The sequence below is a fragment of the Oncorhynchus mykiss genome, chromosome 16 (genome assembly GCF_013265735.2).
Source record: "Oncorhynchus mykiss isolate Arlee chromosome 16, USDA_OmykA_1.1, whole genome shotgun sequence".
Taxonomy (NCBI): domain Eukaryota; kingdom Metazoa; phylum Chordata; class Actinopteri; order Salmoniformes; family Salmonidae; genus Oncorhynchus; species Oncorhynchus mykiss.
The window spans coordinates 51,893,286-51,921,212 of record NC_048580.1 but is presented as its reverse complement, the minus strand read 5'-3'; the positions used below and the strand labels follow the sequence as shown (position 1 = coordinate 51,921,212).

At 40.9% G+C, this 27,927-nt stretch overlaps 1 protein-coding gene and 1 long non-coding RNA gene across 6 annotated transcripts in view; both read right to left on the bottom strand.

Moving 5' to 3' along the window:
• Positions 1-993: 993 nt before the first annotated feature.
• LOC110492224 lies at positions 994-5,087 on the bottom strand. Its single transcript, XR_002468977.2, has 3 exons — positions 4,955-5,087; positions 4,531-4,598; positions 994-3,273 (listed from the first exon to the last, which is right to left on the bottom strand). It is a non-coding gene; the product is annotated as an uncharacterized LOC110492224 (long non-coding RNA).
• A 232-nt stretch (positions 5,088-5,319) lies between these two features.
• nadka (NAD kinase a) overlaps positions 5,320-27,927 on the bottom strand; it is a 40,754-nt gene continuing 18,146 nt past the window's right edge. The window contains exons 1-10 of one of the 5 annotated variants that reach the window (XM_021566335.2): positions 16,201-17,866; positions 14,124-14,253; positions 13,714-13,819; positions 13,078-13,163; positions 12,807-12,909; positions 12,546-12,655; positions 11,826-11,925; positions 11,169-11,326; positions 8,468-8,550; positions 5,320-8,078 (exon numbers count right to left, since the gene is read on the bottom strand). In XM_021566335.2, the coding sequence (XP_021422010.1) occupies positions 7,931-8,078; positions 8,468-8,550; positions 11,169-11,326; positions 11,826-11,925; positions 12,546-12,655; positions 12,807-12,909; positions 13,078-13,163; positions 13,714-13,819; positions 14,124-14,253; positions 16,201-16,277 (1,101 nt within the window). In that variant the 5' untranslated portion in view covers positions 16,278-17,866 and the 3' untranslated portion in view covers positions 5,320-7,930. Of the gene's footprint in view, positions 8,079-8,467; positions 8,551-10,936; positions 10,981-11,168; positions 11,327-11,825; positions 11,926-12,545; positions 12,656-12,806; positions 12,910-13,077; positions 13,164-13,713; positions 13,823-14,123; positions 14,254-16,200; positions 17,867-27,927 lie in introns of those variants that run through there. The other 4 variants (XM_021566334.2, XM_021566332.2, XM_021566333.2 and 1 more) reach the window with 4 other exon arrangements.

Below are 27,927 nucleotides of genomic sequence, written 5' to 3'. Positions count from 1 at the left end.
CCCCTATGTAAACTGCGGAGTTAGCCTTGATCATCGGAGGTACATTCATTTCCAAAGGACCGCTGCGTTTGCCTTGCAGCATTGCGTTGCAGAGACAGTTGTTGCGCGCTCTGTGTGGGGCATATGTTGGATTTATCGAACCTATGCGTCAAACTGTATGCGTAGACGGCTTGACATAAATGGTGGAAGAAGGTGAATGTTGAACTTTTGTTGCACAAATATCCAGATGATGCTGAGTACTATTTTGCACAAACACACTAACGGTGTAATTAAGGCGTTGAAGGTGTATTCCGCAACACATTATGCTCTAGGGGTGCTAATTAGTAAAATTACCCAAAATTGGGCAAATCAGTGCACATTTCTCCAAACCAGAATAAAAGCATACAGTCATATGTTTATTTAAGTAATATCGTGGTTCAATTAGCATATTTTTATACATCAGCTATACAATACACATATGGACTTGTTACCATCTTGTACTGTAACTAATATCCACATACTGTATATTCCTATTTCAGTCCATTGTTTAGCAATGGGAGGGCTCAGATCTTCCATCCCCAAACCTGAGACCAAGGCACCAGGAACTGATCCCTCCACTTTGTTGCCTGGTCAGTATACGTTCCAACTGTTCTCCTTATACATGGAGTAGAGAGACCTTTTTGTCACATTTAACCATTTATTCATTTCAACATTCTTCCTGAACTGCAAGAAAAGCTTTGGATAAGTTCTTTAGTGCCACATTTTTATATTATCACATGAATCAGAATGCAACGTACATTTTCACAGCACAAGAAGAATGACTGTCTTACTCAGGAATTTTCCCAGTTTTGATTGAGTAGGGCCTAAGTGTCACCGATGTGAAATGGCTAGCTAGTTAGGGGTGGTGCGCGCTAATAGTGTTTCAATCGGTGACTTCACTCACTCTGAGACCTTGAAGTAGTTGTTCCCCTTGCTCTGCAAGGGCCACAGATTTTGTGGAGCGATGGGTAACGATGCTTCGTGGGTGTCAATTGTCTATGTTTGCAGAGGGTCCCTGGTTCGAGCCCGGGTAGGGGCGAGGGGACCAAAGCCAATATGCTTTGCTTTCTCTTGACCCTAGAGATAAAGCCTTGGTCAGAGCTCTCATGCTTGAAGTTTTACTTCTGCTTCCTCATCGCCTCTTTGATGGCACTCCGGCCCTCACACTGACAAACATCTACAGGCAAAGTACAGCTATGAGGACGACTTCACTGTATCCCTCATCCAACTGGTTGGAATTTGTAAGTGGCGTGACTTACATTAGTGGCAATAACAACAGATTGGAAACTTATGACCTAATCAACAGCCACCTACGCCCCTCCTGAAAGCAGAAGTGTGCAGACATGAACACATGATGAAAAGTCCAGAGAAAATAAATGCAACCTCCGACTCAGATCATCCCCCATGTCAACATTGTGTGCTATGGTGAAATCCTGATTATGCCACCAACACCAAAGACTGTGTAATACGTCACAAGGGGCATCCTGTAGGAGAACAGGCAGTAGCTGATAGTGTTTGTCCTCAGTGTGTTGATGGTCATGATGCGCACTGTGGTCAACTTCATGGTGCTTCCAGTCCAGGATAGAAATAACTTGCTTGTGGTATGTTGCATATGGACGTACAAAATTAAACCAACCTCTTTTTAAAGGGTCATGTTCAGTACGGTACACCATAGCAAAACGTTTTGCAACGGAAAATAACAATCTGAGCTCTCATTGGACAAGTTCAGGTAGTAACTTCTTGTTTCAAAACGTTTCTCCCTACTGAACATGGCTCAATTATGACCAGATATATGACTGTGGTGTCTTTATGCCACAGATACTGTTTTGGTAGCGACAGTTGTGACTCGATGGCCTCTCATCTCCTTCTGAAAACCCATTGGATGAGAAAGCCAGAGGTACCGCCCCTCTTACCTTCTCCTCCAATAGGTTTTGAGGAGACGAGGAGTGATGACTCAAGGAGTATGCAATTAAGAAAAGGCCTGTGTGTGCGCTTTTGTGGAAGGTGCGGTTTGTATGCATCTTGTGTGTGGTCGTGGTGGCCCATGTCCTGTGCGCCACGCTGCTCCTCCAGAGGCCCAACATGATGGTCTGCCGGGTGGGCGGAGCTCTGGAGACCATCCAGGAGCAGTACTTCCTGCTCAATCTGTGCTCCTCCATGGTTACATTTGAACTACTGCCGCATTCCACATGAATCATAACACATCTGGCACCCGATAGCCATTGTCTTCCAACAGATGGTGTCATTCTAACGCGGTGTGGACTTGATCTGTGGTGCAGATGTATATGATTGACTTCAGGGTACCTGGGTATTTGGGATGGAGGTGTACTGGATAGGTAGTTGGTTTAACCTTGGGCTGGTTTTGAGATTTGTCTGTCAGCTGTGAGTAACAAGTATCAAGAGAATAAAAAATAAAAACAATGAATCATTGGTGTGCGTGCACTGAACATAATATTATGAGCAGCTACAAGTGCATAAACAGTGAGTATGTAAAGAACAGTACAGAAATAACTCACAATACAAGATTACACAATACTATGCATAAAGCATGTGAACTCAATAGAAGGTAGGGTGGTGGAAAGAATGTTAACCTTTAAAGATTCCAAGTATATACACAGTAAAGTACACCCACTAAAGACTTAAAAAAAAACAACATTTTGAGCAAAAGTGTTTAGGCAACTTCAAGGAGTAGGGCATTCAAGGAGTTGGTCTGATGGGAATCCATGATGTTATCGGCCTCCCCCCTTGCTTGAGGAACAATAGAAGCACTATAGAGAACAAAAGAGGAAAGCCCCACCCCCCACACTTGTGCAATGTCATGACTTACCTGGACCACCTATTAAGATGTGCCTTTTGTTAAGTAAATCAGGTGTTAAGAGGTGAAAAGGAGACTGGAGTTTCACTTATGAGGCGCATACTTCATGTAAAACAGGTTTGGCGCAATAACAGGTTTATCCATCCTTTGTTCCAGGTTTTAGAATGTGCCAGAGGTAGCCTACTTCCTGTACCTGATGTACATGGTGAGTAAAGCCAATGGTTGACCTGATCCCGAATCAGGTCTTTGGAGGAAATGTGGTTGGTTCAGAGATCCACTTCAAATGACCAGTCTTCTGACTTCAGATCAGTACACATTGGGGGCAGGACAAGGCGTACACACTGGAGACCGCTGCTGTGACAGGAGCAGTGATCTCAGTGCTGATCAAGGGCGTGCTCTTCTGGGCTCTCTTCTGATTGGCGCGCAGCTCTGGCCAGGGCCTGGACAGGAGTGAGTAGAGTATAGCTTATTTTTCCTTCACCTGTTCCATTGCTTGTTTACGAGGAGTCACTGGAAGTCCAGGATATTCAGGCTAGACAAGAACAAGGCTCATAGATGACACACAAACATGACTTCAAACAATATTTTGACACATTTAAGGATCATTTGTAGAAACACATTTTTGTTATGGGCACAGTAAAACAGTCATTCCGAGAACCTCTGACTGAAATCGAAAAATAGACCAACTACTTGTTTTTGTTGGAAGGTTTCCATCTAATTTGCGACATAATTTTTTGGTTTATTTCCATCAAACTGACTTGTTGCGGATAAAAGGCTGTGCATGATGACATAGTGCACATAAACACTTCTGGCTTAGAGCGACTGCCCCTAAAAAGCAACTTCCTTTTGAAAACGGTCTATATGGCATCAATTTGAGTCATTAACATTTAATAATGTGAAAATTGACCACAAAGTGTAAATAAGATCATTTGGATCATAAAGTCAGTCTTGTTCAAAACAGAGCTAGGAAAAACAATGGTCACGGAATGAAGGGTAAAGTAAGTTTTCCTTGGGTTGAGTTTCTTTCAGCCCCTTTCCACATGTCCACAGCACCCAAGTAATAATCAAATCGGCGTGCAGCTGCAAGCAATGCGATTGTAATGCCCATGGTCAATTTGGTTTGACATTCGATATCCCTTTGGGACAAGTTACCATCAGTAAATTACACAATGTTCATGGGACAACAAATTCTGTCAACATTTAGAAAATTGTACCGACACTTCCTGTTTCCTTCACAGCGGTGGTGATTGTTTTTATTTGGGGTATGAAAACTGTATTGAAAAATAGTTTGTGTGACTAACTAATCAGGGTACTTATGTTTCTCTCTCTCGTGTTAACAGACAAGCAGTAAATTGCTTTTGTGAGAAGGAAATGGCTACGGTTACACAGGACGGATTAGCTGTTTGTAACAATTTCCCAATCATTTTGTAACAACTCTGGTTCTAACTAATGTTTGAAGTTAGGAACTGGAGAGAAATGCACTCAAATGGCCATCTGACTGGTCTGTTTTTACTGGAGGCTTCCACTGCCTGTGTCAGACATAAGAATGTCATGCAAAACATTGTAAACTGATTATTTTATAATAGCTGTTGAGCATCACCACCGGTTATAATTTATTACACGAGTCTAGTGTACTAAACAGGGTTACTTTTTCACCACATTTTGCCTACTTCTGGAGTATTGTGGCCGATGCTTACCCTTCAGTGTGCCTACAACACATAGTGAGATGCTTGGCCACAGCATGCACAATCCAACTTTTTGATCACTGAAAGAATTACAGAAATACTAAATCAATGCAGTTATTCAGCACAATTATTTTATTTTCAGGGTCTGCTGCTTTTACCATAAACCTTTTAGCAAATGATCACTTACCGTGGTAATGCTTGTAGTAATATAAATAACAAGTATTCAGTGGTATTGTAATACAGCCCCATCTATGTAATTGACTGATACGTTTTATACTGGCAACTTTTTATTAGCATTTGAGATGTATCCTTTGTAAATAAGACCTATTCTTTTATATACATTAATGTATTAACTATTTGACATTTCAATTTTCTACGCACTTAAAGGAAATATCTTGAAGTTGATTAATCCTTATATCAATTAAAAGTTGCTCACATTGTTGATAGCCCGTTGACGTGATCTAGGTTTTTTGCTGCACTATGATAATAATTTGGTTGACCACCCATTGTGTTTTTGTAAGCTACAGGTTCTAAAAATTACAAAACAAAATCGTTGCAGTAAACTCCTTTGTTGCTTCATTTTGAAAAGAAATACAGGAAGAGGAGTGCACTGTTGGGAAAGAGATTACTTCCTCAAATATTCAATGGGTAATAAATCATAGGTTGTGTTCTCTATTTCCTTGTTCCTGGACACCTACAAAAGGGTTCAAATTCATCAGATGAAACCAACATGCAGTAAATTAATGTCTCAACAAGGCACACCAATAATACCAAACAAATAAATTCACACTTGCCCGACAATTCATTGGCTCTCTGTTTATTAAAGTGCTCTGGAAAAATAGCAGAATTCATTTCAGAAACAATATTTACAAAACGTACCATTACAAAAGAGTTATAGGACCACAGAGATGTAGAAGTCTACAAAACAAAGTGAGAAGCACTTGAAGATTAGACTTGACATAGAAAGCATCATAGGAATAAGGTCCTTCATCCAAAAGGAACCATAAAGGTATCACATTGGGGAAGCTTAAATGATTTCAGTGTAAAAATCTTGGTTCTTTCGTTATCTATCGGCTGGTTTGTAAGGCAAAGTCCACGACTGCCATTACTTCAGTAGAGGATACACTGTACTAACTGAAAAACGAGAAGTATAGTAGCAAATAAAGACAAACACATTTCTTTCAAATGTTTGCTCTTATAAAACGATATCCCCTAACAACTGAAGGGACTGTCATTCAATCTTGATGAACAGACTCCACTCCAAACTCAATTGTTAGAGGAAATTAATATTTTTCTACTTTAAGAGAATAGATTGTGAAACTAACCTGCACTGAAGCCTTAAGACGATATCAATATAGAAAAAGTACCAAAGAGATTTATATTTCAGCAATGATACAGTGCAAACTGGTTAATAAACATATAGGCTATATAAAAAAACATCTTATTGAAGCATCATAAATGAGAAAATAAAGGAATGATTGATTGACTAGTTAAGAGTGAGCTGGTCCTCTTGCAGAGTGTGGTGCACTGGTATCCAGAGCTTAAACCACTTTTTCCATTGGGGAAAACGTCACTTGCCCATCGAACAAGTACATTTAACACGCAAATTCATAATGTATTAAATTCATATAAACTATAATTAGTTGTCTCTAAAATGAACATCTATCTGATAGTTAAATATTATATTATAACTCCTTGATAAAAATGTTATATGAAAAACATGTCAATTGTATCACATCGTATCTTTTACCACCCCCCGAAAAGCCAATTAGGAAAGAAGAAAAACCCTCAAACCATCATATCATATTTTATTATATTATCAAGTCGATATTTCAGAGCTGGTCCGTCAGAGGGGGTGAGAATTATTCTCATTTGGTACGGTAGGCCAACACCTACAACTGGTATAGGAATGCCTTCAATCTCTCATCATACTGCAATAAGTCTGACACCATAGGTCAGGGGCGGACAACCCTGGTCCTGGAGTGCCACAGGCACAGCAGGGTTTAGGTCCATCCAGGCACCACACCAGACTCATCACCTCGCCAACTGAGCCAATTATTCAATATCATTGATGGGCTAAATTCCATCTACCTGTCCTCTCAAGTCTAAAGCAAATATAAATACGTAAACTATAAAAACCTGAGGTATCCACGGCACTCCGGGACCAGGGTTGCCCTACCCCTGTCTTGGGTGGTAAAACCCTGTAGAATCACAACTCCCTTCGTTGTGAACAACGGAATTACCTTGAAATGAATGACATAGTAGATCTATGGCTTTACAGTGAAAGGCAATGAATACAATCAAGTTGTGGTCTCATCTCACCTGGAATGGACTTTAGTTCTTAACGTTTGTTCCATACTGTTCTGGCATTTTACATGGTCAGACACTACAACGTTGTTGTAGACAGAGTAGTTAACGTAAGATGAACATGTACTGAAGCTTCTCAAATGGCTTGCACTGCAGACAAACTGCAGAGAGAGGAATACTGAAGATATGATTATGCTACACTTGCACTAAGCTGTAAATACGATTAAGAAAATTAAAGTTATGTAAACCTTAATAAGCAATTATCTATGTAATAGTTATGAGTTGAAGGCACAATCTACACATTTAGTTCATTATTGCAGAGTAGACGCAATTATTCTGCTTTTCCTGAAGTAGTAATAATAATAATAATAATACCTAATTTTCTGTTAGGGATTGTATAAAAAACAAATACATTTAATTCCTTATCTCCATTATCTCCAAGAACATTGGTTCTTGATGAACAACCCCACTGACAATAGTCACGACATCTGTTTTCTATGTTGAGGATCTTGGCAGCCCCTTAGCATTCACGTCGCTCAAGCTAAACAAAACAACGTTCATGGTTTAAGAGGAGCCGAGGTTTGTCCCTGATAGCCTGTAAGACGCCACGAAACAATAGACAAAGTGCTAAAACAGACCACATTATATCTCATGGGCCAACTTTAACAATCATTATCAGGAGGATTGATATCATGGTTTTGATCCCTAGCTCAGTATTACTTTGTCTGACTGAAAACAATCCAGGTTTAAGTTAACCCGTGAGACTATCTGTTGGCATAAAAAGGCAATTTCGACAATCTTTTTCAAAGGGCGTGAAATTCTTAACAGTAAGGGATGATTCATTCTAGAACCAAAACAAAATAATGCAAACCATCTCTGGAGGATATTAGTTGCAAATTTACCCGATGGAATCCAACTGAAGTCAATGGGTGCATTCCAGATATAGGATATCAAAATATCATGTTGACGTCGTATCCTAGTATGTTAAAACACTTGTCCAGGTATTATAAAGATCGGATTTCATCAGTGAACTGTGCAGAATCTGTATATCTGGAACGCACCCAAAGGGTCAACATAGCGTCACCAGGAGGCGAGTTTGTTGGCCTCAGAATTCTTCCTCCTCTGAGCTGAGGTAGTTCTGCTTCTTCCTCACATTCCAGTGTAAACATTGGCTCAGGCTCTCAAACCAGTCGTTCACGGGGTCCCGGAAACAGATGGAGGGAACAGGGAAGCAGGAAGTAGTGATGGTAATGCTGGAGATGAGACAATAGGGAGATAAAGAGCAAAGACCGTCAAGTCTTGAGTGGGAGGCATGCCAGGTATTCACAATCATCCAAAAAATTACTTGAAAATGACAGACTGACGCTGTTACTAGTAAATCAATGAAATTGGCTGCGAGCATTTTAGCAACAAGGAATAATTCTCTCTGCCTACATAAAGGAAAACCTGTACTGAACATCGTGTGACATGACCTTCTTGGCTTGAGTCCATGAAACGGGTCAATATAATTACATAACTGTGTGTATTCAGGCGACTTGCGGAAGTGTGTCAGGCTATCTTCCATGTTCATCAGCATTTGATGTTCGGTGGTAATTTAATTAAGGGGAGGTTGCAGTGATTGAGGTGTCAAAAGGTTGCCCACCTGTCTCCATGGCAGATCTCTTGTCTCTTCCTCCCGTCAAATGACACCCAGGCCGTATTTCTGGCGTCACGTGACAGCATGATCTGAGCGTGACAAACGGAGCAGAAGAACGACCAGTCAAAGACAACAAAAAGTCTTCAGCAGAAAATGCTCTGTTAAAGTGTGTGTGTGTGTGTGTGTGTGTGCGTGTATTACAAGCAATTCCCATCACCTGTGACAACTGAAGGGTACGCATTGTGCTAGCTGTGTGTCAGACTGATCATTTCTTACCGGTCATTGCCTGTGTTGTCTTACGCAAATGTGTTCTGGAGAGGAGTAGTAAATGCTAAAGGATTGTGGAGAGGAGCGGTAAATAGATCATGTCTATGTTGAATGTGTCTGTGTATGAATTTGCGTGAATGTACAGTACCAGTCAAAAGTTTGGACACCTACTCATTCAAGGGTTTTTATTTTTACCATTTTCTACATTGTAGAATAATAGTGAAGACATCATAACTATCCTCGACGATGTCATCTACAAAATAGCTTCCAACAAACTGGATGCAGTCTATCACAGTGCCATCCGTTTTGTTACCAAATCACCTTATACCACACACCACTGCGACCTGTATGCTCTAGTCGGCTGGCCCTCGCTACATATTCGTCGCCAGACCCACTGGCTCCAGGTCATCTATAAGTCTATGCTAGGTAAAGCTCCGCCTTATCTCAGTTCACGATAACAACACCAACCCGTAGCACACGTTCCAGCAGGTATATCTCACTGATCATCCCCAAAGCCAACACCTCATTTGGCTGCCTTTCCAGTTCTCTGCTGCCAGTGACTGGAACGAATTGCAAAAAAACAAAAAAAACAAAAAAAGACTAAAAAAAAAAATCGCTAAAGTTGGAGACTTATTTCCCTCACCAACTTTAAACATCAACTATCTGAGCAGCTAACCGATCGCTGCAGCTGTACATAGTCCATCTGTAAATAGCCCACCCAATCTACCTTCCTCATCCCCATACTGTTTTTATTTGATTTACTTTTCTGCTCTTTTGCACACCATCATCTGCTCATTTATCACTCCAGTGTTAATCTGCTAAATTGTAATTATTCGCTCCTATGGCCTATTTATTGCCTACCTCCTCATGCCTTTTGCACACACTGTATATAGACTTTCTTTTTTCTACTGTGTCATTGATTTGTTTGTGTTATTGGCTTGTTTATTGTTTACTCCATGTGTAACTCTGTTGTTGTCTGTGTCACACTGCTTTGCTTTATCTTGGCCAGGTCGCAGTTGCAAATGAGAACTTGTTCTCAACTAGCCTACCTGGTTAAATAAAGGTGAAATAAAAAAATAAGATAAAATATGGAATTATGTAGTAATCAAAAAAGTATTAAACAAATGCTAATATATTTTATATTTGAGATTCTTCAAAGTAGCCACCCTTTGCCTTGATGACAGCGTCGCACACTTGGCATTCTCTCAACCAGCTTCATGAGCTAGTCACCTGGAATGCATTTCAATTAACGGGTGTGGCTTGTTAAAGTTCATTTGTGGAATTTCTTTCCTTCTGATTGGCTCAAATGCATTAAGTTGTGTTGTGACAAGGTAGGGGTTGTATACAGAAGATAGTCTTTTACCAAATAGGGCTAAGTTCATATTATGGCAAGAACAGCTCAAATAAGCAAAGAAAAACAACAGTCCAATGCTTTAAGACATGAAGGTCAGTCAATCCAGAAAATGTCAAGAACTTTAAAAGTTTAATCAAGTGCGGTCACAAAAAACATCAAGCGCCATGATGAAAACGGCTCTCATGAGGACCTCCACAGGAAAGGAAGCCCCAGAGTTACCTCTGCAGAGGATACGTTCATTGGAGTTATCAGCCTCAGAAATTGCAGGCCAAATAAATGCTTCAGAGTTCAAATAACAGACACATCTCAACATCCACTGCTCAGAAGAGACTGCATGAATCAGGCCTTCATGGTCGAATTGCTGCAAAGAAACCACTACTAAATGACACCAATAAGAAGGAGACTTGTTTCTTGGCCCAAGCACGAGCAACAGACATTAGACCGGTGGAAATCTGTCCTTTGGTCTGATGAGTCCAAATTTGAGATTTTTGGTTCTAAACGTGGTGTCTTTGTGAGACGCAGAGTAGGTGAACGGATGATCTCTGCATGTGTGGTTACCACTGTGAAGCATTGTGGTGGTGGTGTGATGATGCTTTGCTGGTGACAGTCTGATTTATTTAAAATTCAAGGCACACTTATCCAGCACGGCTACCACAGCATTCTGTAGCAATACGCCATGCCGACTATCATTTATTTTCAACAGGACAATGACCCAACACACCTCCAGGCTGTGTAAGGTCTATTTGATCAAGAAGGACAGTGATGAGTGCTGCATCAGATGACGTGGCCTCCAAAATCCCCCGACCTCAACCCAATTGAGATGGTTTGGGATGAGTTGGACCACAGAGTGAGGGAAAAGCAGCCAACAAATGCTCAGCATGTGGGAACTCCTTCAAGACTGTTGGAAAAGCATTCCAGGTGAAGCTGGTTGAGAGAATGCCAAGCGTGTGCAAAGCTGTCATCAAGACACTTGGTCACTACATGATTTCATAAGTGTTATTTAATAGTTGATGTCTTCACAATTATTTTACAATAAAGAAAACAGTAAAAATAAACTTTTGACTGGTTCTGTATGTGTGTGTTTACCTTGAGTTCCACCCCAGCAGGCACTACGATGGGTCTGAAGGACAATGAGTGGGGGCAGATGGGGGTGATCATGATGGCCGGCACGTTGGGGTGGATCATGGAGGCTCCGGCCGCCACCGCGTACGCCGTGCTGCCCGTGGGAGTGGACACTATCACACCTGAGACAACACAGACACTACTTTAAGCACAACCGCAAAAACACTCAAGTGACACACGCCTACAAACACCAACAAGCTGAAAGCATTTCCAAAACTCAGTAAACCATTACCGAAGACAAGGGAAATACATCAGACCCTGAGAGGCTTCCAGAGAGGGAATTACTAGGCAGTAGTGAAGGACAGATGGGATAGTTTGGTCTATGCTCTACTAACAAGGCGAGCTGCAGTCCAACAGTCTGCAGCACAAATAGACCATCAGTACCACTGGTGCTTGTTTGCACTCTTGGCTTGTACACAGGCAGTAAGCAGTAGCACAAACAGTATGACGACCAGTTACAGCATCTAAACTCTAATACAACTTAAAATCAGAGCTGCATTAACAATAAAAGTGTATTATATTAGTGAAACATCTAAGTGGGAAATAAAAGTGAAGCAGCCAAAACAGATGGGGTGTAATCCTTTAAACCAGTAGCAGCAGGTTGAGGAGTTTACTACTCACCGTCTCCCTGTACCGTGGTGATGAGGTGTCCGTCTAGGAAGAGGTCCACGTTGGAAAGGTAGGACGATGGGCCTCTGTCCACCACCACCTCATTTAGCACCTGTTGGACCAAAACACCCAGAGCCACGTTAACCAGAGATACTGCACTAGCCAAGTTGTTAGTCACTTTGGGAACCCTTTTTGAACACAGCCATATGTTATGACTTGTCAAAGTCCACTCAGTAGGAAGTATGATGACACAACTCAAACATCCCACGCAGCTCACGTACATCAACTCCATGATGTGATAGGCCAAAATGGAAGCAAATAGCGTGGATTGTTAGAACCTTCAGAAAAACAGGGAAACCACACCTTGTGAAGGATTACATCAAACAAATAAGGAAGAATTGAAACAAGACCTGAAGGATTGCTGCCACCCTACACACCCCAGAAAAGGTGGTACATTTCAAACTTCCTGGTGTTTTATCACCCCACTGGGATCTGTGGTCAGGCCTGTGGCAGTGGGAATATTACCAGAGGAAACGCCTCATGTCCGCTACATGCACCCGATGACTGCATGTTTGTTCAACACGTCGCAACAATAGGTGAACACCCAGTGACCACACAGTAAAGACAATAAGCATGAGATGTGCCAAGTCATCATGATGCTAGGAACCTATTGTGGTATGAACCATAATACTAGGATTACATAACCAGCCAGGTGTATGGTGTAGAGCTCACCTGGTACTGCATGGATTTGCGGCTGCCCTCACTGTCACCGTTCGTCATGATGATGCCCTTCTTCACCACTCTCACCCGCAGGCGACTGCGCAGGATGATGGCGGTGTTACCTGCTCAACAGAAACACACACCCCAAAAGAGAAACACACACACGTTAAACCAAAAGGAGCACAAAGAGGTTAACCTAGCTGCTAGAAATGAGAGCACGGCTCCTGTTATTGAAATTAGATAAGGCAGAGGCTAAAGGAAAACACAACGTACCCTCAATGATTTGGGTGACCTGAGACTGGTATGTGTCAAATTTGAAAGGTGTGAGGAAGCCCAGAGAACCCAGGTGGAAGGCCATAACAGGTGGAACGCTCTCCTGAAAACACAGGAGCATACGCACGCTATGGAATAAGCTAAATTGATACAAATCCATACACAACCAAGTTGCGGAATTATTTTAGTACAATTCACACAGAGTACACTCAAAAATGTATAAATGAATGTGTTTACTATACCACAAGATGTTAATATTGTAAATGTATACCTGGAAGAGTGACGATGCGTAAAGTAAGGTCCCATCTCCACCAAGACAGATGATGAAATCCACTCGATTGGAAATGTCATCGAGATCTGAACAGTGCATGCAAACACATTAGGATCATGTCCGTAAGAGAAAGCAATACTACTTAGAGTTCCATAGACAATCCTGACACTACATCACTAGCTAGAGAGTCGCGCAGATCAATCTATCATCAATAAGGATTGTATTCACTAGGCACCAAATGGAAGAAAACAAACTAAAATAGGGAGGAACTAGGGAAAGGGCATACCTAGTCAGTTGCACAGCTGAATGCATTCAACCGAAATGTGTCTTCCGCATTTAACCCAACCCCTCTGAATCAGAGGTGCGGTGGGGGGCTGCCTTAAATCAACATCCATGTCTTTGGCACCCAGGGAACAGTTGTTGGGGGTTAACAGCCTTGCAGATTTTTCCACCTTGCCAGCTCAGGGATTCGAACCATCAACCTTTTGGTTACTGGCCCACTCTTAACCGCTAGGCTACTTGTCGCCCCTAAACCTCTCCCATAAGATAATGCATACTCGTTTTCTGATGTAAAAAGTGCTACGGTGTGCACTAATCAATACAACCCAGTCCTCTGATGGCTAGTGGTCTCCTCACCTTCTCTGAAGGTACAGAACTTCTGGATGACGGCCCCAAAGCTCTCATCGCCCGCAATGGCTGTGTCCGCCAGAACCTTGCTCTCCACATAAACAATCATGTTTTTCTGCTAGAACAACGCACAAGTATAAACATATGCATTAGCAACATGCACATGTAATCACCCTTTAGAAGACGAACGGGTCGACAGGATATTCCGACTCTACAGTTTACAAGCAGCTTTCCTTTCTAATGAGGTAAAAAAATAAAAAAAAAAAGTGTACAAATTCTCAGTCGCTAAAACCTGTTTTCAGGGACTTCATTGCAGACTTTAATATACCTAATATAATATACCACACAGGCCGCTAAGGTGCAGGAAGCTATAATATGAGACTAGATGGACTCAGCAAAAAAAGGTGCAAATGTCCTACCTCTGTGAGAAAAACACACAGCTCTTTGAAAGGCTGCAGTAGACTGGCATCCTGGATCTTCTTGACGACAAGGACACTTTTGGGAGGCTTGTTCCACGTCAGCCTCTGACTGGCTGGGTCCTGAATGTGCCTGGATGGCAAGAACGACCAGATTTAAATCAATACCTTTTCAAAATGGTCATATTTGACTGGACAATTTGATCACTCATCGTTTGATCAAAGGGATTGCAGCAATAAAGAGAATCATTGAAATGTTGTTCCTTAATATAGAGACATGCATGACTCATTGACCCAATCGGGCTTTCCAAAATTATACCATTTTGGTGGAGCACCATTTGTAAACATACAGCTAAGAGCAATAGTTGACAAGTCATTGCTCACCTTGACATCTTGGAGGTACAGTATGTAAATAAATAGTTTACACATTTGTAATTATATCATGGTTGCTCACTACTGTAACCTGTAAGCTTTGTGGCTGTGGAACATTTCTGGCTTGGGCACGGTGAGCTCTCAATAGCCATGTTTTGAGCTCTTGTTGGCTCAGTGTTACTTCATACGGTTTGTGTTTGCCCAGTTGGATAAGAGGCAAGGCTGCTTAACACCTATCCTATTATTGGCCAGGGCTTAGTCTAGCAACATCAGAGTTCAAAAGGGTCAGGGGCCCAGTACATTTACATACTCATCACAGGGACCTCGCGTTCCAACCAAGGTGGAGGAATAACACCCTGATTAAGGGTACAGATTGTAAATGCTTTGGTGTCATAATTCTAGGGCTGTGAATTGCCAGGGCCCTCACGATACAATATTATCACAATACTAAGGTGCTGACACAATATATATTGCTATACGATGGTCCAAAACATATTGCGCACCATATGTCTGCTGCAGAGAAACAAGAGAGCCATGAAAACGAGTTTTGATCAGTCATGGAAATAAGTGCTGAAAACAAATTGGCTCCCTATTTAAAAATAAAATGGAGAACAAGCTATGAAGGAAAAATACTGGAGTTTGAGCAGGTACAGAGAACAAGCTAAAAAATAATATTGTGATAGTCAAAATGATTCCCCCATCACTACATAAAGGAAGTATTTTTCTTGTCAACTTCCACTGTTGTATTTGTTTCATATTTCCAACGTCATGTACATTTTTGAAGGTTTACAGATACACTTAAATACTTTATCAATTGTTACGCGGTAGAACTTGCACTTGCCATTTATTCAAAGTAAGGCTACTTGTAATTTATCATTACACTTGCCTGTGATTGGCTTTATCAGTCATTGTAGACCTTATGAGCTGGTTAGACATTACCTTAAGTGAAAACTCAAATGGCCAATTTAAACAAAAACCCAAACTAATCCACAAGTAGCCTAATTTAGGGAAAACCATAGTTAGGCCAAAGATGTTTTTATAACTAAGCCAAGATAGACCACAGCCTGTCGTTTCCAATGGGAACAAATTAGTCAGTGTGCAGAACAAACAAGGAGGTGGACGAGCTAGCGAGATCCTATTGGCCCGTTCTAGCATGCAATGGCATATTTCTGTTAGGGACTGACTACTCTGATGTACGTATGTGATACAACTCAATTCACCTTTGCACTCCTAAAGAACACCATTTTAATTTTTTTTTGGCAAAGGGTAAAGTCTACAAAAACTTAGTCCACTCTGCTCATAACAGATTCTAGCTTTGGGAACAGAAAACTGTATTAAGATAAAATGTTTAAGTTGATGAGAAAACGTGCAGAATGTCAGTCAAAATTCATCTCCTTCCATCTTCAACCACTGGGCTTCCTCTCACTACCATATTTGGTAGTGAGTGAAAACACCAAGCGGATGCTTCACATTTACACAGCCAGTGAAATATCATTTTTCTGTGGTTAGGCGGTCTGCTGACCTTGTGCAAGATCAAAGTGTTCTTTTGAGATAAATGTTTCACATAGAAAATGTGTTAAAACTTACTGCCAACAATAGAAGACAATACAGGTTAAAAATTCAGTCAAACATTACTGGCACCACCATGTTCCTGTTGAGAAACGCTGTCAGCAGACCGAGAGACAGAGAGGAACGAGAATATTCTTACCATTTCCACACTTTGTTGTTGCTGTTCTCCAGAGCTTGCTGTTGCACACACTGGTTGAATTTCATGTCTGCTTGCATGTGATGAGGCTTCTTCTAGCAGAGATGAGTGGAAGGCACTAACTGCCAGGTTTTGCCTTGCTACCTGCTCTTCAGTCTACCGATTCCACAATCTAAAGCAAAACAATTCATTCTGCTCTGTAGTCTTCCCATGAGCTGTCTTCAATCTCTCCCCCTCATCAAAACACCAGGAAAGCCAAACTAGTCACTAATTCTTGAATTGCTGTCCACACAACAACGTCTAAAAGTTAAATCTCTATTCTGCCAGTCATCCAAACCGCTCACTCATCTTAAGACTGACCTGAAAGATGACATCACCACAAGTAACACCCACAACCACTACAGACCTGCCCCTTTAAGGGAAGACTACCCTCTCATTGGCTAGCTGTGTTATGATATAGAACAATGTTCAAGTGGATTTTCCCCAGGTAGGTCAACCTAAATACAGTAAGAGCTAAATACCTTCAACTACCACATACTGCTATGTTGAAAAAAATAAAAATAAAATGTAAGCATTGTATTCAAATACACATTTTAGAAGAGTTAAATTGTAAACAAATATTTTGTTAAATAAAATAAAAAAAGAGCCATCCTACAACAAGTGCCTGTCAAAGACTGCTCTTTGTCATACCAGATATATTAAGGGTGTGGATTCTCTCTATAGTCCATCACTACACAGTCCCTAGTGTCTCTGTCGGTCTCTCTTACACACACAAAGAAAAATGCCCTTCCTATTAGGGTTGGGTAGTTTAAATGGACACACCCACCCAGACAAGGAAATGGCTTACCAGGGAAAAGTTATAAAGGTGTTATTGCTTATAGCATTGAGTCATGAACAGACTAATTCATCCTAGACCCACCAACGTCTTCTGAACTTCATGCCATTTTAAAAATGTAATTTCTCTGCCATTTTTTAAGTCATATCTCCCCCCAGTCCTGGACTTTTCCTAAATAAGTCTATTTAACACACTGACATTGTAAGAATTTCGATAACAAACAGAATGTGTTAGGCATTTTTAGGAGGACGTCAGTTGCCTGCCCAGCTGATAATGGCCCATCGAAACTAAACCTAAACAAATTTCACACATTTAATAACAGATGTTATCTATAGACAAGATTACCTTAATAATAGTCTGAGGGGTGACAATCAATTGTCAAATAGTGAATGAAGAGACCACACACACACACACACACACACGTGTTCACCTCTCCAAGAGAAATCCCCTCTTCATTCCCAGTCATGGCTAAAGAACCAATTAACACTAGAATAGCCAGGCCTAAACAAGTTCAATAGCCACACCCTTGGAGCATCTTATGATTCAATTTAAATATAGGCCTACACCATCATAAAGTAAGAAACATTATTATGCTAATAAAATGTATTTCAAAATAACAGAATAGCATATTTTGAGTTTAATCAACATGTAGAATCGCTGGGAAATGAATAGAAAATGCAGGCCGATGTTCTGTGGTCAGAGGAGAAAGGATGACCACCCGCGCACGGTTGATGTTCATGTTTGTATGTCTTCCCTCTAAAGCACACTATCAACCTACACTGCTACTCAGTTATGTATTTATCAAGGAGTACTGGTAGGCAGTGGTGTAAAGTACTTAAGTAAAACTACTACTTAAGTAGTTTTTTGGGGGGGGGTATCTGTACTTCATTTATATTTTTTACTACATTCCTAAAGAAAATATTGTACTTTTTACTCCATACATTCCCCATGACAACTCAAAGTACTAGTTACATCTTGAATGCTTAGCAAGACAAGAAACTGAAATTGATGCACTTATCAAGAGAACACGTGGTCATCCCTACTGCCTATGGTCTGGCGGACAAACTAAACACAAATGCATCTTTTGTAAATAATGGTCTGAGTGTTGGTGTGCCCCTGGCTATAAGTAAAAATAAGAAAATGATGAAGTCTGGTTCGCTTAATATATGGAATTTGAAATGTATACTTTTACTTTTGATACTTAAATGTAAAACCAAATCCTTTTAGACTTTTACTCAAGTAGTATTTTACTTGGTGACTCATCTTTTTAATAGAAAGTTACTCAAGTCAAATTATACTTTTACTCAAGTATGACAATTGAGTACTTTTCCCAACACTGCTGATAGGCAGGCTGTATCAGTTTTATAGGCTCTCTCTGCTACTTATAGCCAGCCCAGAGGCTTTGCACCTGAGGATGCTGATCCAATCTAATTCTATTTGTCACATGCGACAAATACAACAGGTGTAGACTATCTTGAAACGCTTACTTACGAGCCTTCTCCCAACAATGCAGTTAAGAACATTTAGACAAATTTGCTACAAAATAAGTAAATAGTAACAATAAAATAACAATAATGAGACAAAATACAAAGAGTACCGGTACCTAGTCAGGTAGTTGAGGTAATATGTAGATGTAGGTAGGGGTAAAAGTGACTAGGCAATCAGGATAGATAAACAGTGCAGCAGCATGGTACGTAAAGAGTGTGAAAGTGTATATATGTAAGTGTGTCAATATGCATATGTGTGTGAACGTACGTAGTCACCATTCATCCATTATTGCTGCTTAAAGCAGACAGTATAATAACCAAGTTACATGATGGCCCGAGTCAAGGGCCAAGGAAAGCTCTGGCCAATCTAAGGGGCAGCCAAACTGCTTTGGTAAGAGTCTTTCATGAGCTGTACGTAGACTATCCCATAATGTGTGATCTTGGCCTGTATCCACAAAGCACCTGAGAGTTGAAAACCAGCCGTAAGTGCTGAGAATAGAGATATTTTAATTATACTCTTATGGGTAAAAATAAAAACTAAGCCTGAAGCCTATTCGGCAGATATTGAGGAGCCCTCATGAGCTGTCCATTAAGAGTTACCAGCAGAATTTTTGAGGCAGTAAGTGAGCGTTTCACGCACCAAACAGGCAATTGATTTGGAATAATATCTGTATATTTCTGTATGATCAACCCATAAAAGGAAATATCTATGTGACCCCAAACTTTGTAACGGTAGTGTACATGCAACATAATATCCCGCACTTTTGACAATGATTTGAAGGCATATTTCACATGATATACCGTCACGTCACACTTGTGTTTCGATTTAATTAAACTACACCATGTATCACTATTCCATGTTGTCCCTTTGGAACGCAAAATCACAAAATCTACAGCCGGCGATGCCTCCTTGCGATTGTTGCAAATTATGGGGAATAACCAATGGCAGAGCGTAATAACATTTTCCACAATCTCAAATTGTCTTGTTCACCAGCTGAGAAACTTTAACGAATAGATTTTTACTCTGAGTGTCTGACCTGTGTCTTAAAGGCCCAGTGTAGTCAAAAAAGTAATTGTCCTGTTTTACACTACATGACCAAAAGTAAGTGGACACTTGCTCGTCAAACATCTCATTCCAAAATCACACACATTAATATGGAGTTGCACCCCCCTTTGTTGCTATAACAGCCTCCACTCTTCTGATAAGGCTTTCCCACTAGATGTTGGAATGGAGGCAAGTCCCCACAGCAGCCACAAGCGCATTAGTGAGGTCGGGGGCGATTCGGCCTGGCTTGCAGTCGACTTTCCAGTTCATCCCAAAGGTGTTCGATGTAGTTGAGGTCAGGGCTCTGTGCAGGCTAGTCAAGATCTTCTACACCGATCTTGACAAAATATTTCTGTATGAACCTTGCATGGAACTTGGTAGTGAGTGTTGCAACCGAGGACAAACTATTTTTAGCACTGCTTCAGCACAGTGGTCCCATTCTTCGAGCCTGTGTGGCCTACCACGTTGCAGCAGAGATGTCTAGGTGTAACAACATTTCCAATTCACAATAACAGCACTTACAGTTGAACAGGGAAGCTCTAAAAGGGCAGAAATTTGACGAACTGACTTGTTGGAAAGGTATAGGATGCCACGTTGAAAGTCACTGAACTCTTCAGTAAGGCCATTCTACTGCCAAAATGTTTGTCTATGGGGATTGTATGGCTGGGTGCTTAATTTTAGACATCGATCAGCAACGGGTGTGGCTGAAATAGCTGAATCCACTAATTTGAAGGGTTGTCCACATACTTCGGTATACAGTGCCTTCGGAAAAGTATTCCGACCCCTTGATTTTCCACATTGCTACGTTACAGCTTTATTCTAATATGAATTAAATAAAAAAAAAATCCTCAGCAATCTACACACAACACCCAATAATGACAAAGCAAAAACATGTTTAGAAATCTTTGCAAATGTAAAAAAAAAAAAAAAATCTGACCCTGTGCTATGAGACTCGAAATTAAGCTCAAGTGCATCCTGTATCCATTGATCATACTTGAGATGTTATTACAACTTGATAGGAGTCCACTTGTGGTAAATTCAACTGATTGGACATAATTTGGAAAGGCACACTTGTTTATATAAGATCAGTTGACAGTGCATGTCAGAGCAAAAACCAAGCCATGAGGTCGAAGGAACTGTCCGTAGAGAGCCGAGACAGGATTGTGTCAAGGCATAGATCTAGGGAAGAGTATTCAAAACATTTCCGCAGCATTGAAGGTCCCCAAGAACACAGTGGCTTCCATCATTCTTAAATGGAATACGTTTAGAACCACCAAGACTCTTCCTAGAGCTGGCCGCCCGGCCAAACTGAGCAATAGGGGGAGAAAGTCCTTGGTCAGGGGGAGGTGACAAAGAACCCGATGGTCACACCGACACAGGTCCTCTGTGGAGATGGGTGAACCTTCCAGAATGACAGCCATCTCTGTAGCACTCCACCAATCAGGCCTTTATGGCAGTGGCTAGACGGAAGCCACTCCTCAGTAAAAAGGCACATGACAGCCAGCTTACAGTTTGACAAAAGGCATCTAAAGACTGACCATGAGAAACAAGATTCTCTGGTCTGATGAAACCAAGATTTAACTCTTTGGCCTGAATGCCACACGTCACATCTGGAGGGAACCTAGCACCATCCTTACGGTGAAGCATGGTGGTGGCAGAATCATGCGGTGGGGATGTTTTTCAGCGGCAGGGACTGGTAGACTAGTCAGGATCAAGGCAAAGATGAATGGAACAAAGTACAGAAAGATCCTTGTTGAAAACCTACTACAGAGCTCTCAGGACCTCAGACTGGGGCGAAGGTTCACCTTCCAACAAGACAACAACCCTAAGCACACAGCCAAGACAACGCAGGAGTGGCTTCGGGACAAGTCTCTGAATATCCTTGAGTGACCCAGCCAGGGGAGGGACTTGAACCCGATCGAACATCTTAGAGACCTGAAAATAGCTGAATAGCAACGCTCCCCATCCAACCTGATAGAGCTTGAGAGGATCTGCAGTGAAGAACGGGAGAAACTCCCCAAATACAGGAGTGCCAAGCTTGTGGTGTTATAACCAGGAAGAGTCGAGGGTGTAATCACTGCCAAAGGTGCTTCAACAAATTACTGAGTAAGGGGTCTGAATACCTATGTAAACGTAATTTCAGTTTACTATTTTGTATTACATTTGTAATTTTTTTTAAAAACATTGTTGCTTTGTCATTATGGGGTATTGTGTGTCGCTTGAGGGAAAAACAAGAAAAAGTCAAGGGGTCTGAATACTTTACGAAGGCACTGTGTGTGTGTGTGTGTGTGTGTGTGTGTGTGTGTGTGTGTGTGAGATATATATATATATATATATATATATATATACACATACATAAATAAAAGTTGAAGTCAGAAGTTTACATACACCTTAGCCAAACACATTTAAACTCCGTTTCGCAATTCCTCACATTTAATCCTAGTAAAAATGTCATGTCTCAAGTCAGTTAGGATCACAACTTTATTTTAAGAACATGAAATGTTAGAATAATAGTAGAGAAAATTATTTATTTCAGCTTTTAATTATTTCATCACATTCCCAGTGGGTCAGAAGTTTACATACACTCAATTAGTATTTGGTAGCAATGCCTTTAAATTGTTTAACTTGGGTCAAATGTTTTGGGTAGCCTTCCACAAGCTTCCCACAATAAGTTGGGTGAATTTTGGCCCATTCCTCCTGACAGAGCTGGTGTAACTGAGTCAGGTTTGTAGGCCTCCTTGCTCAAACACGCTTTTTCAGTTCTGCCCACTTCTATAGGATTGAGGTCAGGGCTTTGTGATGGCCACTCCAATACCTTGACTCTGTTGTCCTTAAGCCTTTTTGCCACAACTTTGGAAGTATGCTTGGGGTCATTGTCCATTTGGAAGACCCATTTGCGACCAAGCTTTAACGTCCCCCTATTTCCTCCAAACAGAACGACGGTCATTATGGCCAAACAATTCTATTTTTGCTTCATCAGACGATTGTGCAAAAAGTACGATCTTTGTCCCCATGTGCAGTTTCAAACCGTAGACTGGCTTTATGGCGTTTTTTGAGCAGTGGCTTCTTCCTTGCTGAGCAGCCTTTCAGGTTGTCGATATATGACTTGTTTTACTGTGGATATAGATACTTTTGTACCCGTTTCCTCCAGCATCATCCCAAGGTCCTTTGCTGTTGTTCTGGGATTGATTTGCACTTTTCGCACCAGGAGACAGAACGCCTCTACTTCCTGAGCGGTATGACGGCTGCGTGGTCCCATGGTGTTTTACTTGCGTACTATTGTTTGTACAGATTAACGTGGTACCTTCAGGTGTTTGGAAATTTCTCCCAAGGATGAACCAGACTTGTGGAGGTCTCCAAAAAAACATTCTGACGTCTTGGCTGATTTTTGAATTTCCAATGATGTCAAGCAAAGAGGCACTGGGTTTGAAGGTAGGCCTTGAAATACATACACAGGTACACATCCACAGGTACACCTCCAATTGACTCAAATGATGTAAATTAGCCAATCAGAAGCTTCTAAATCCATAACATAATTTGCTGGAATTTTCCAAGCTGTTTAAAGGCTCAGTCAACTTAGTGTATGTGAACTTCTGACCGAATGGAATTGTGAAATAATCTGTCTGTAAACAATTGTTGGAAAAATTACTTGTGTCGTGCACAAAGTAGATGTCCTAACCGACTGGCCAAAACTACAGTTATTTAACAAGAATTTTGTGGAGTGGTTGAAAAATTAGTTTTAATGACTCCAACCTAAGTGTATGTAAACATCTGACTTCAACTGTACAAACACACCAAAAATAAACAGTTTAAAAGATTTTACAGAGTTAAAGTTCTTAACAGGAAATTAGTCAATTTAAATAAATTCATTGGGCCCTGATCTATGGATTTCACATGACTTGGAACAAACACATAAGTAACGTTTGGTCACAGATAACTAAATATAAAAAAAGGGTATCAGGTAGAGGTCGACCGATTAATCGGAATGGCTGACTAATTAAGGCAGATTTCAAGTTTTCATAACAATTGGAAATTGGTAACTTTGGATGCCGATTTTGCCTATATTTTTTTTTTTTACACCTTTATTTAATCTTTATTTAACTAGGCAAGTCAGTTAAGAACACATTCTTATTTTCAATGACGGCCTAGGAACGGTTGGTTAACTGCCTTGTTCAGGGGCAGAACGACAGATTTTTACCTTGTCAGCTCAGGGATTCAATCTTGCAACCTTACGGTTAACTAGTCCAACGCTCTAACCACATGCCTCACGCGAATGTAGTAAGAAGCCGAGGTAAGTTGCTAGCTAGCATTAAACTTAATCAATCATAATCACTAGTTATAACTACACATGGTTGATGATATTACTAGTTTATCTTGCGTTGCATATAATCGATGCAGTGCGCATTCGCAAAAAAGGACTGTCGTTGCTCCAACGTGTACCTAACCATAAAACACCAATGCCTTTCTTAAAATCAATACACAGAAGTATATTTTTAAACCTGCATATTTAGCTAAAAGAAATCCAGGTTAGCAGGCAATATTAACCAGGTGAAATTGTCACTTCTCTTGCGTTCATTGCACGCAGTCAGGGTATATGCAACAGTTTTGGCCGCCTGGCTCATTGCGATCTAATTTGCCAGAATTTTACGTAATTATGACATAACATTGAAGGTTGTGCAATGTCACAGGAATATTTCGATGGATGGATGGCCCCCGTTAGAGAAAATACCTAACGGTTCCGTATTTCACTGAAAGAATAAACGTCTCGTTTTCGAGATGATAGTTTCCGGATTCGACCATATTAATGACCGAAGGCTCGCATTTCTGTGTGTTATAATTAAGTCTATGATTTGATAGAGCAGTCTGACAGAGATGGTAGGCACCAGCAGGCTCATAAGCATTCATTTAAACAGCACTTTTGTGCGTTTTGCCAGCAGCTCTGCTGTTTATGACTTCAAGCCTATCAACTCCCGAGATTAGGCTCGTGTAACCGATGTGAAAGGGCTAGCTAGTTAGCGCTAATAGCGTTTTAAACGTCACTCGCTCTGAGAGTTGGAGTAGTTGTTCTCCTTGCTCTGCATGGGTAACGCTGCTTCAAGGGGTGGCTGTTGTCGTTGTGTTCCTGGTTGGAGCGAGGAGAGGTACGGAAGCTATACTGTTACACTGGCAATACTAAAGCGCCTATAAGAACATCCAATAGTCAAAGGTATATGAAATACAAAATGGTATAGAGAGAAATAGTCCTGTAATTCATATAATAACTACAACCTAAAACTTCTTACCTGGGAATATTGAAGACACGTGTTAAAAGGAACCACCAGCTTTCATATGTTCTCATGTTCTGAGCAAGGAACTAAAACGTTAGCTTTCTTACATGGCACATATTGCACTTTTACTTTCTTCTCCAACACTTTGTTTTTGCATTATTTAAACCAAATTGAACATGTTTCATTATTTACTTGAGGCTAAATTGATTTTATTGATGTATTAAATTAAGTTAAAATAAGTGCTCATTCAGTATTGTTGTAATTATTACAAATACATTTTAAAAATCGTCCAATTAATCGGCATCAGCTTTTTTTGTCCTTCAATAATCGGTATCGGCGTTGAAAAATCATAATTGGTCGACCTCTGGTATCAGGACCTCGTCACAGTATCTCTGTGGATTCAAATTGCCATCGATAAAATGCAATTGTGTCCGTAGCTTATGCCTGCCCATAACCCGACCGCCACCATGGGGCACTCTGTTCACAATGTTGACATGAGCAAACCATTGGCTCAGACGACACCATACACGTGGTCTGTGTTTGAGGCCTGTTGAAAATACTGCCAAATTCTTTAAAACATTGGTGGCAGCTAATGGTAGAGAAATTAACAATCAATCCGGCAACGATTCTGGTGGACAAACCAACAGTCAGTGCTCCCTCAAAGCTTGAGACATCTGTGGCATTGTGTTGTGTGAAAAAAAGTACATTTTAGTGGATATGTATTTTCCCCTGCGCAAGGTAAACCTGTGTAATGATCATGCTGTTTAATCAGCTTATTGATAAGCCACACCTGTCAGGTGGATGGAATCTCTTGGCAAAGGAGGAAAGATCACTAACAGGGATGTAAACAAATTTCTGCACAGAATTGTAGAGAAATAAGCTTTTTGTGCGCATGGAACATTTCTGGGATGTTTTATTTCAGATCATGAACCATGGGACCAACACTTTACATGTTGTGTTTATATTTTTTGTTCAGTGTATATTTCCACACTATGAGGTTGAAATAATACTGTGAAATTGTGAAAACAATAATAAATGCCCTTTGTTTAACTTCTTTGCGCTACCCAACCCGTTAGCGGGATCATTTGTCAGCAACCGCTGAATAGCATCGCGCAACAGTCAAATAATACTACTAAAAAAATATTCATATTCATGAAATCACAAGTGCAATATTGCAAAACGCAGCTTAGCCTTTTGTTAATCCACCTGTCGTCTCAGATTTTGAAATTATGCTTTACAGCGAAAGCAATCCAAGCGTTTGTGTAAGTTTATCGATAGCATAGCATCATGTACACTTAGCATCAGGAAGCTTGGTCAAGAAAATCAGAAAAGCAATCAAATTAATCGTTTACCTTTGATGATCTTCGGATGTTTTCACTCACGAGACTCCCAGTTACACAACAAATGTTCCTTTTGTTCCATAAAGATGATTTTTATAACCAAAATACCGACTTTTGTTTGTCGCGTTAAGAAATCCACAGGAAAGAGCAGTCACGACAACGCAGACGTATATTCCAAGTAATATCCATAATGTCCACAGAAACATGTCAAACGTTTTTTTATAATCAAGCCTCATGTTGTTTTTAAAATATATATTCGATAATATATCAACCGAGTGTGTAGGTTTTTCAATAACAGCGGGAGGAACAATGGCGGCTTTACTCGGTTGCGCAAAAACTCACTCTGAGAGCCCCCACCTATTTTAGCCAAAAACGAAAACACTGCCCCCTACACGCAAAAGGTTAAGAGCTGTTTGAATATACATCTGTCCCTTCTTTGGACACTGTTAACTAACCTCCAAACGAGCTTCAATGCCATACAACACTCCTTCTGTGGCCTCCAACTGCTCTTAAACGCTAGTAAAACCAAATGCATGCTTTTCAACCGTTCGCTGCCGGCACCCGACCGCCCGCACGACTAGCATCACTACCCTGGACGGTTCTGACCTAGAATATGTGGACAACCACAAATACCTAGGTGTTTGGCTAGACTGTAAACACTCCTTCCAGACTCATATTAAACATCACCAATCCAAAATGAAATCTAGAATCGGCTTTCTATTTCGCAACAAAGCCTCCTTCACTCACGCCGCCAAACTTAGTCAGTTTTACTAGGGTATCTTACCGATCCTCGACTTCGGCGATGTCATCTACAAAATAGCTTCCAATACTCTACTCAGCAAACTAGATGCAGTCTATCACAGTACCACAGTACTGTATGCTCTAGTCAGCTGGCCCTTGCTACATATTCGTCGCCAGACCCACTGGCTCCAGGTCATCTATAAGCTTTTTCTAGGTAAAGCTCCGCCTCATCTCAGCTCACAGATCACGATAACAACACACACACGTAGCACGCGCTCCAGCAGGTATATCTCACTGGTTATCCCCAAAGCCAACATCTCCTTTTGCCACCTTTCCTTTCAGTTCTCTGCTGCCAGTGACTGGAACAAATTGCAAAAATCGCTGGAGCTGGAGACTTATATTTAACTCACTAACTTTAAACATCAGCTATCTGAGCAGCTAACCGATCGCTGCAGCTGTACATAGTCCATCTGTAAATAGCCCACCCAATCTACCTACCACATCCCCATATTGTTTTTATTTACTTTTCTGCTCTTTTGCACACCAGTATTTCTACTTGCACATCATCTGCTCATTTATCACTCCAGTGTTAATCTGCTAAAATGTAATTAGTTCGCAACTATGGCCTATTTATTGCCTACCTCACGCCATTTGCACACACTGTATACAGTGAGAGCATACAGGTCGTGGTGGTTAATATATGGGGCTTTGGTCACAGAACGGATGGCACCGTGATAGACTGCATCCAATTTGCCGAGTGGAGTGTTGGAGGCAATTTTGTAAATGACATCGCCAAAGTCAAGGATCGGTAGGATAGTCTGTTTTACATGGGTATGTTTGGCAGCATGAGTGAAGGAGGCTTTGATGCGAAATAGGAAGCCGATTCTAGATTTAATTTTGGATTGGAGATGCTTAATGTGAGTCTGGAAGGAGAGTTTACAGTCTAGCCAGACACCTAGGTATTTATAGTTGTCCACATATTTTAAGTCAGAACCAGAGTAGTGATGCTAGTCGG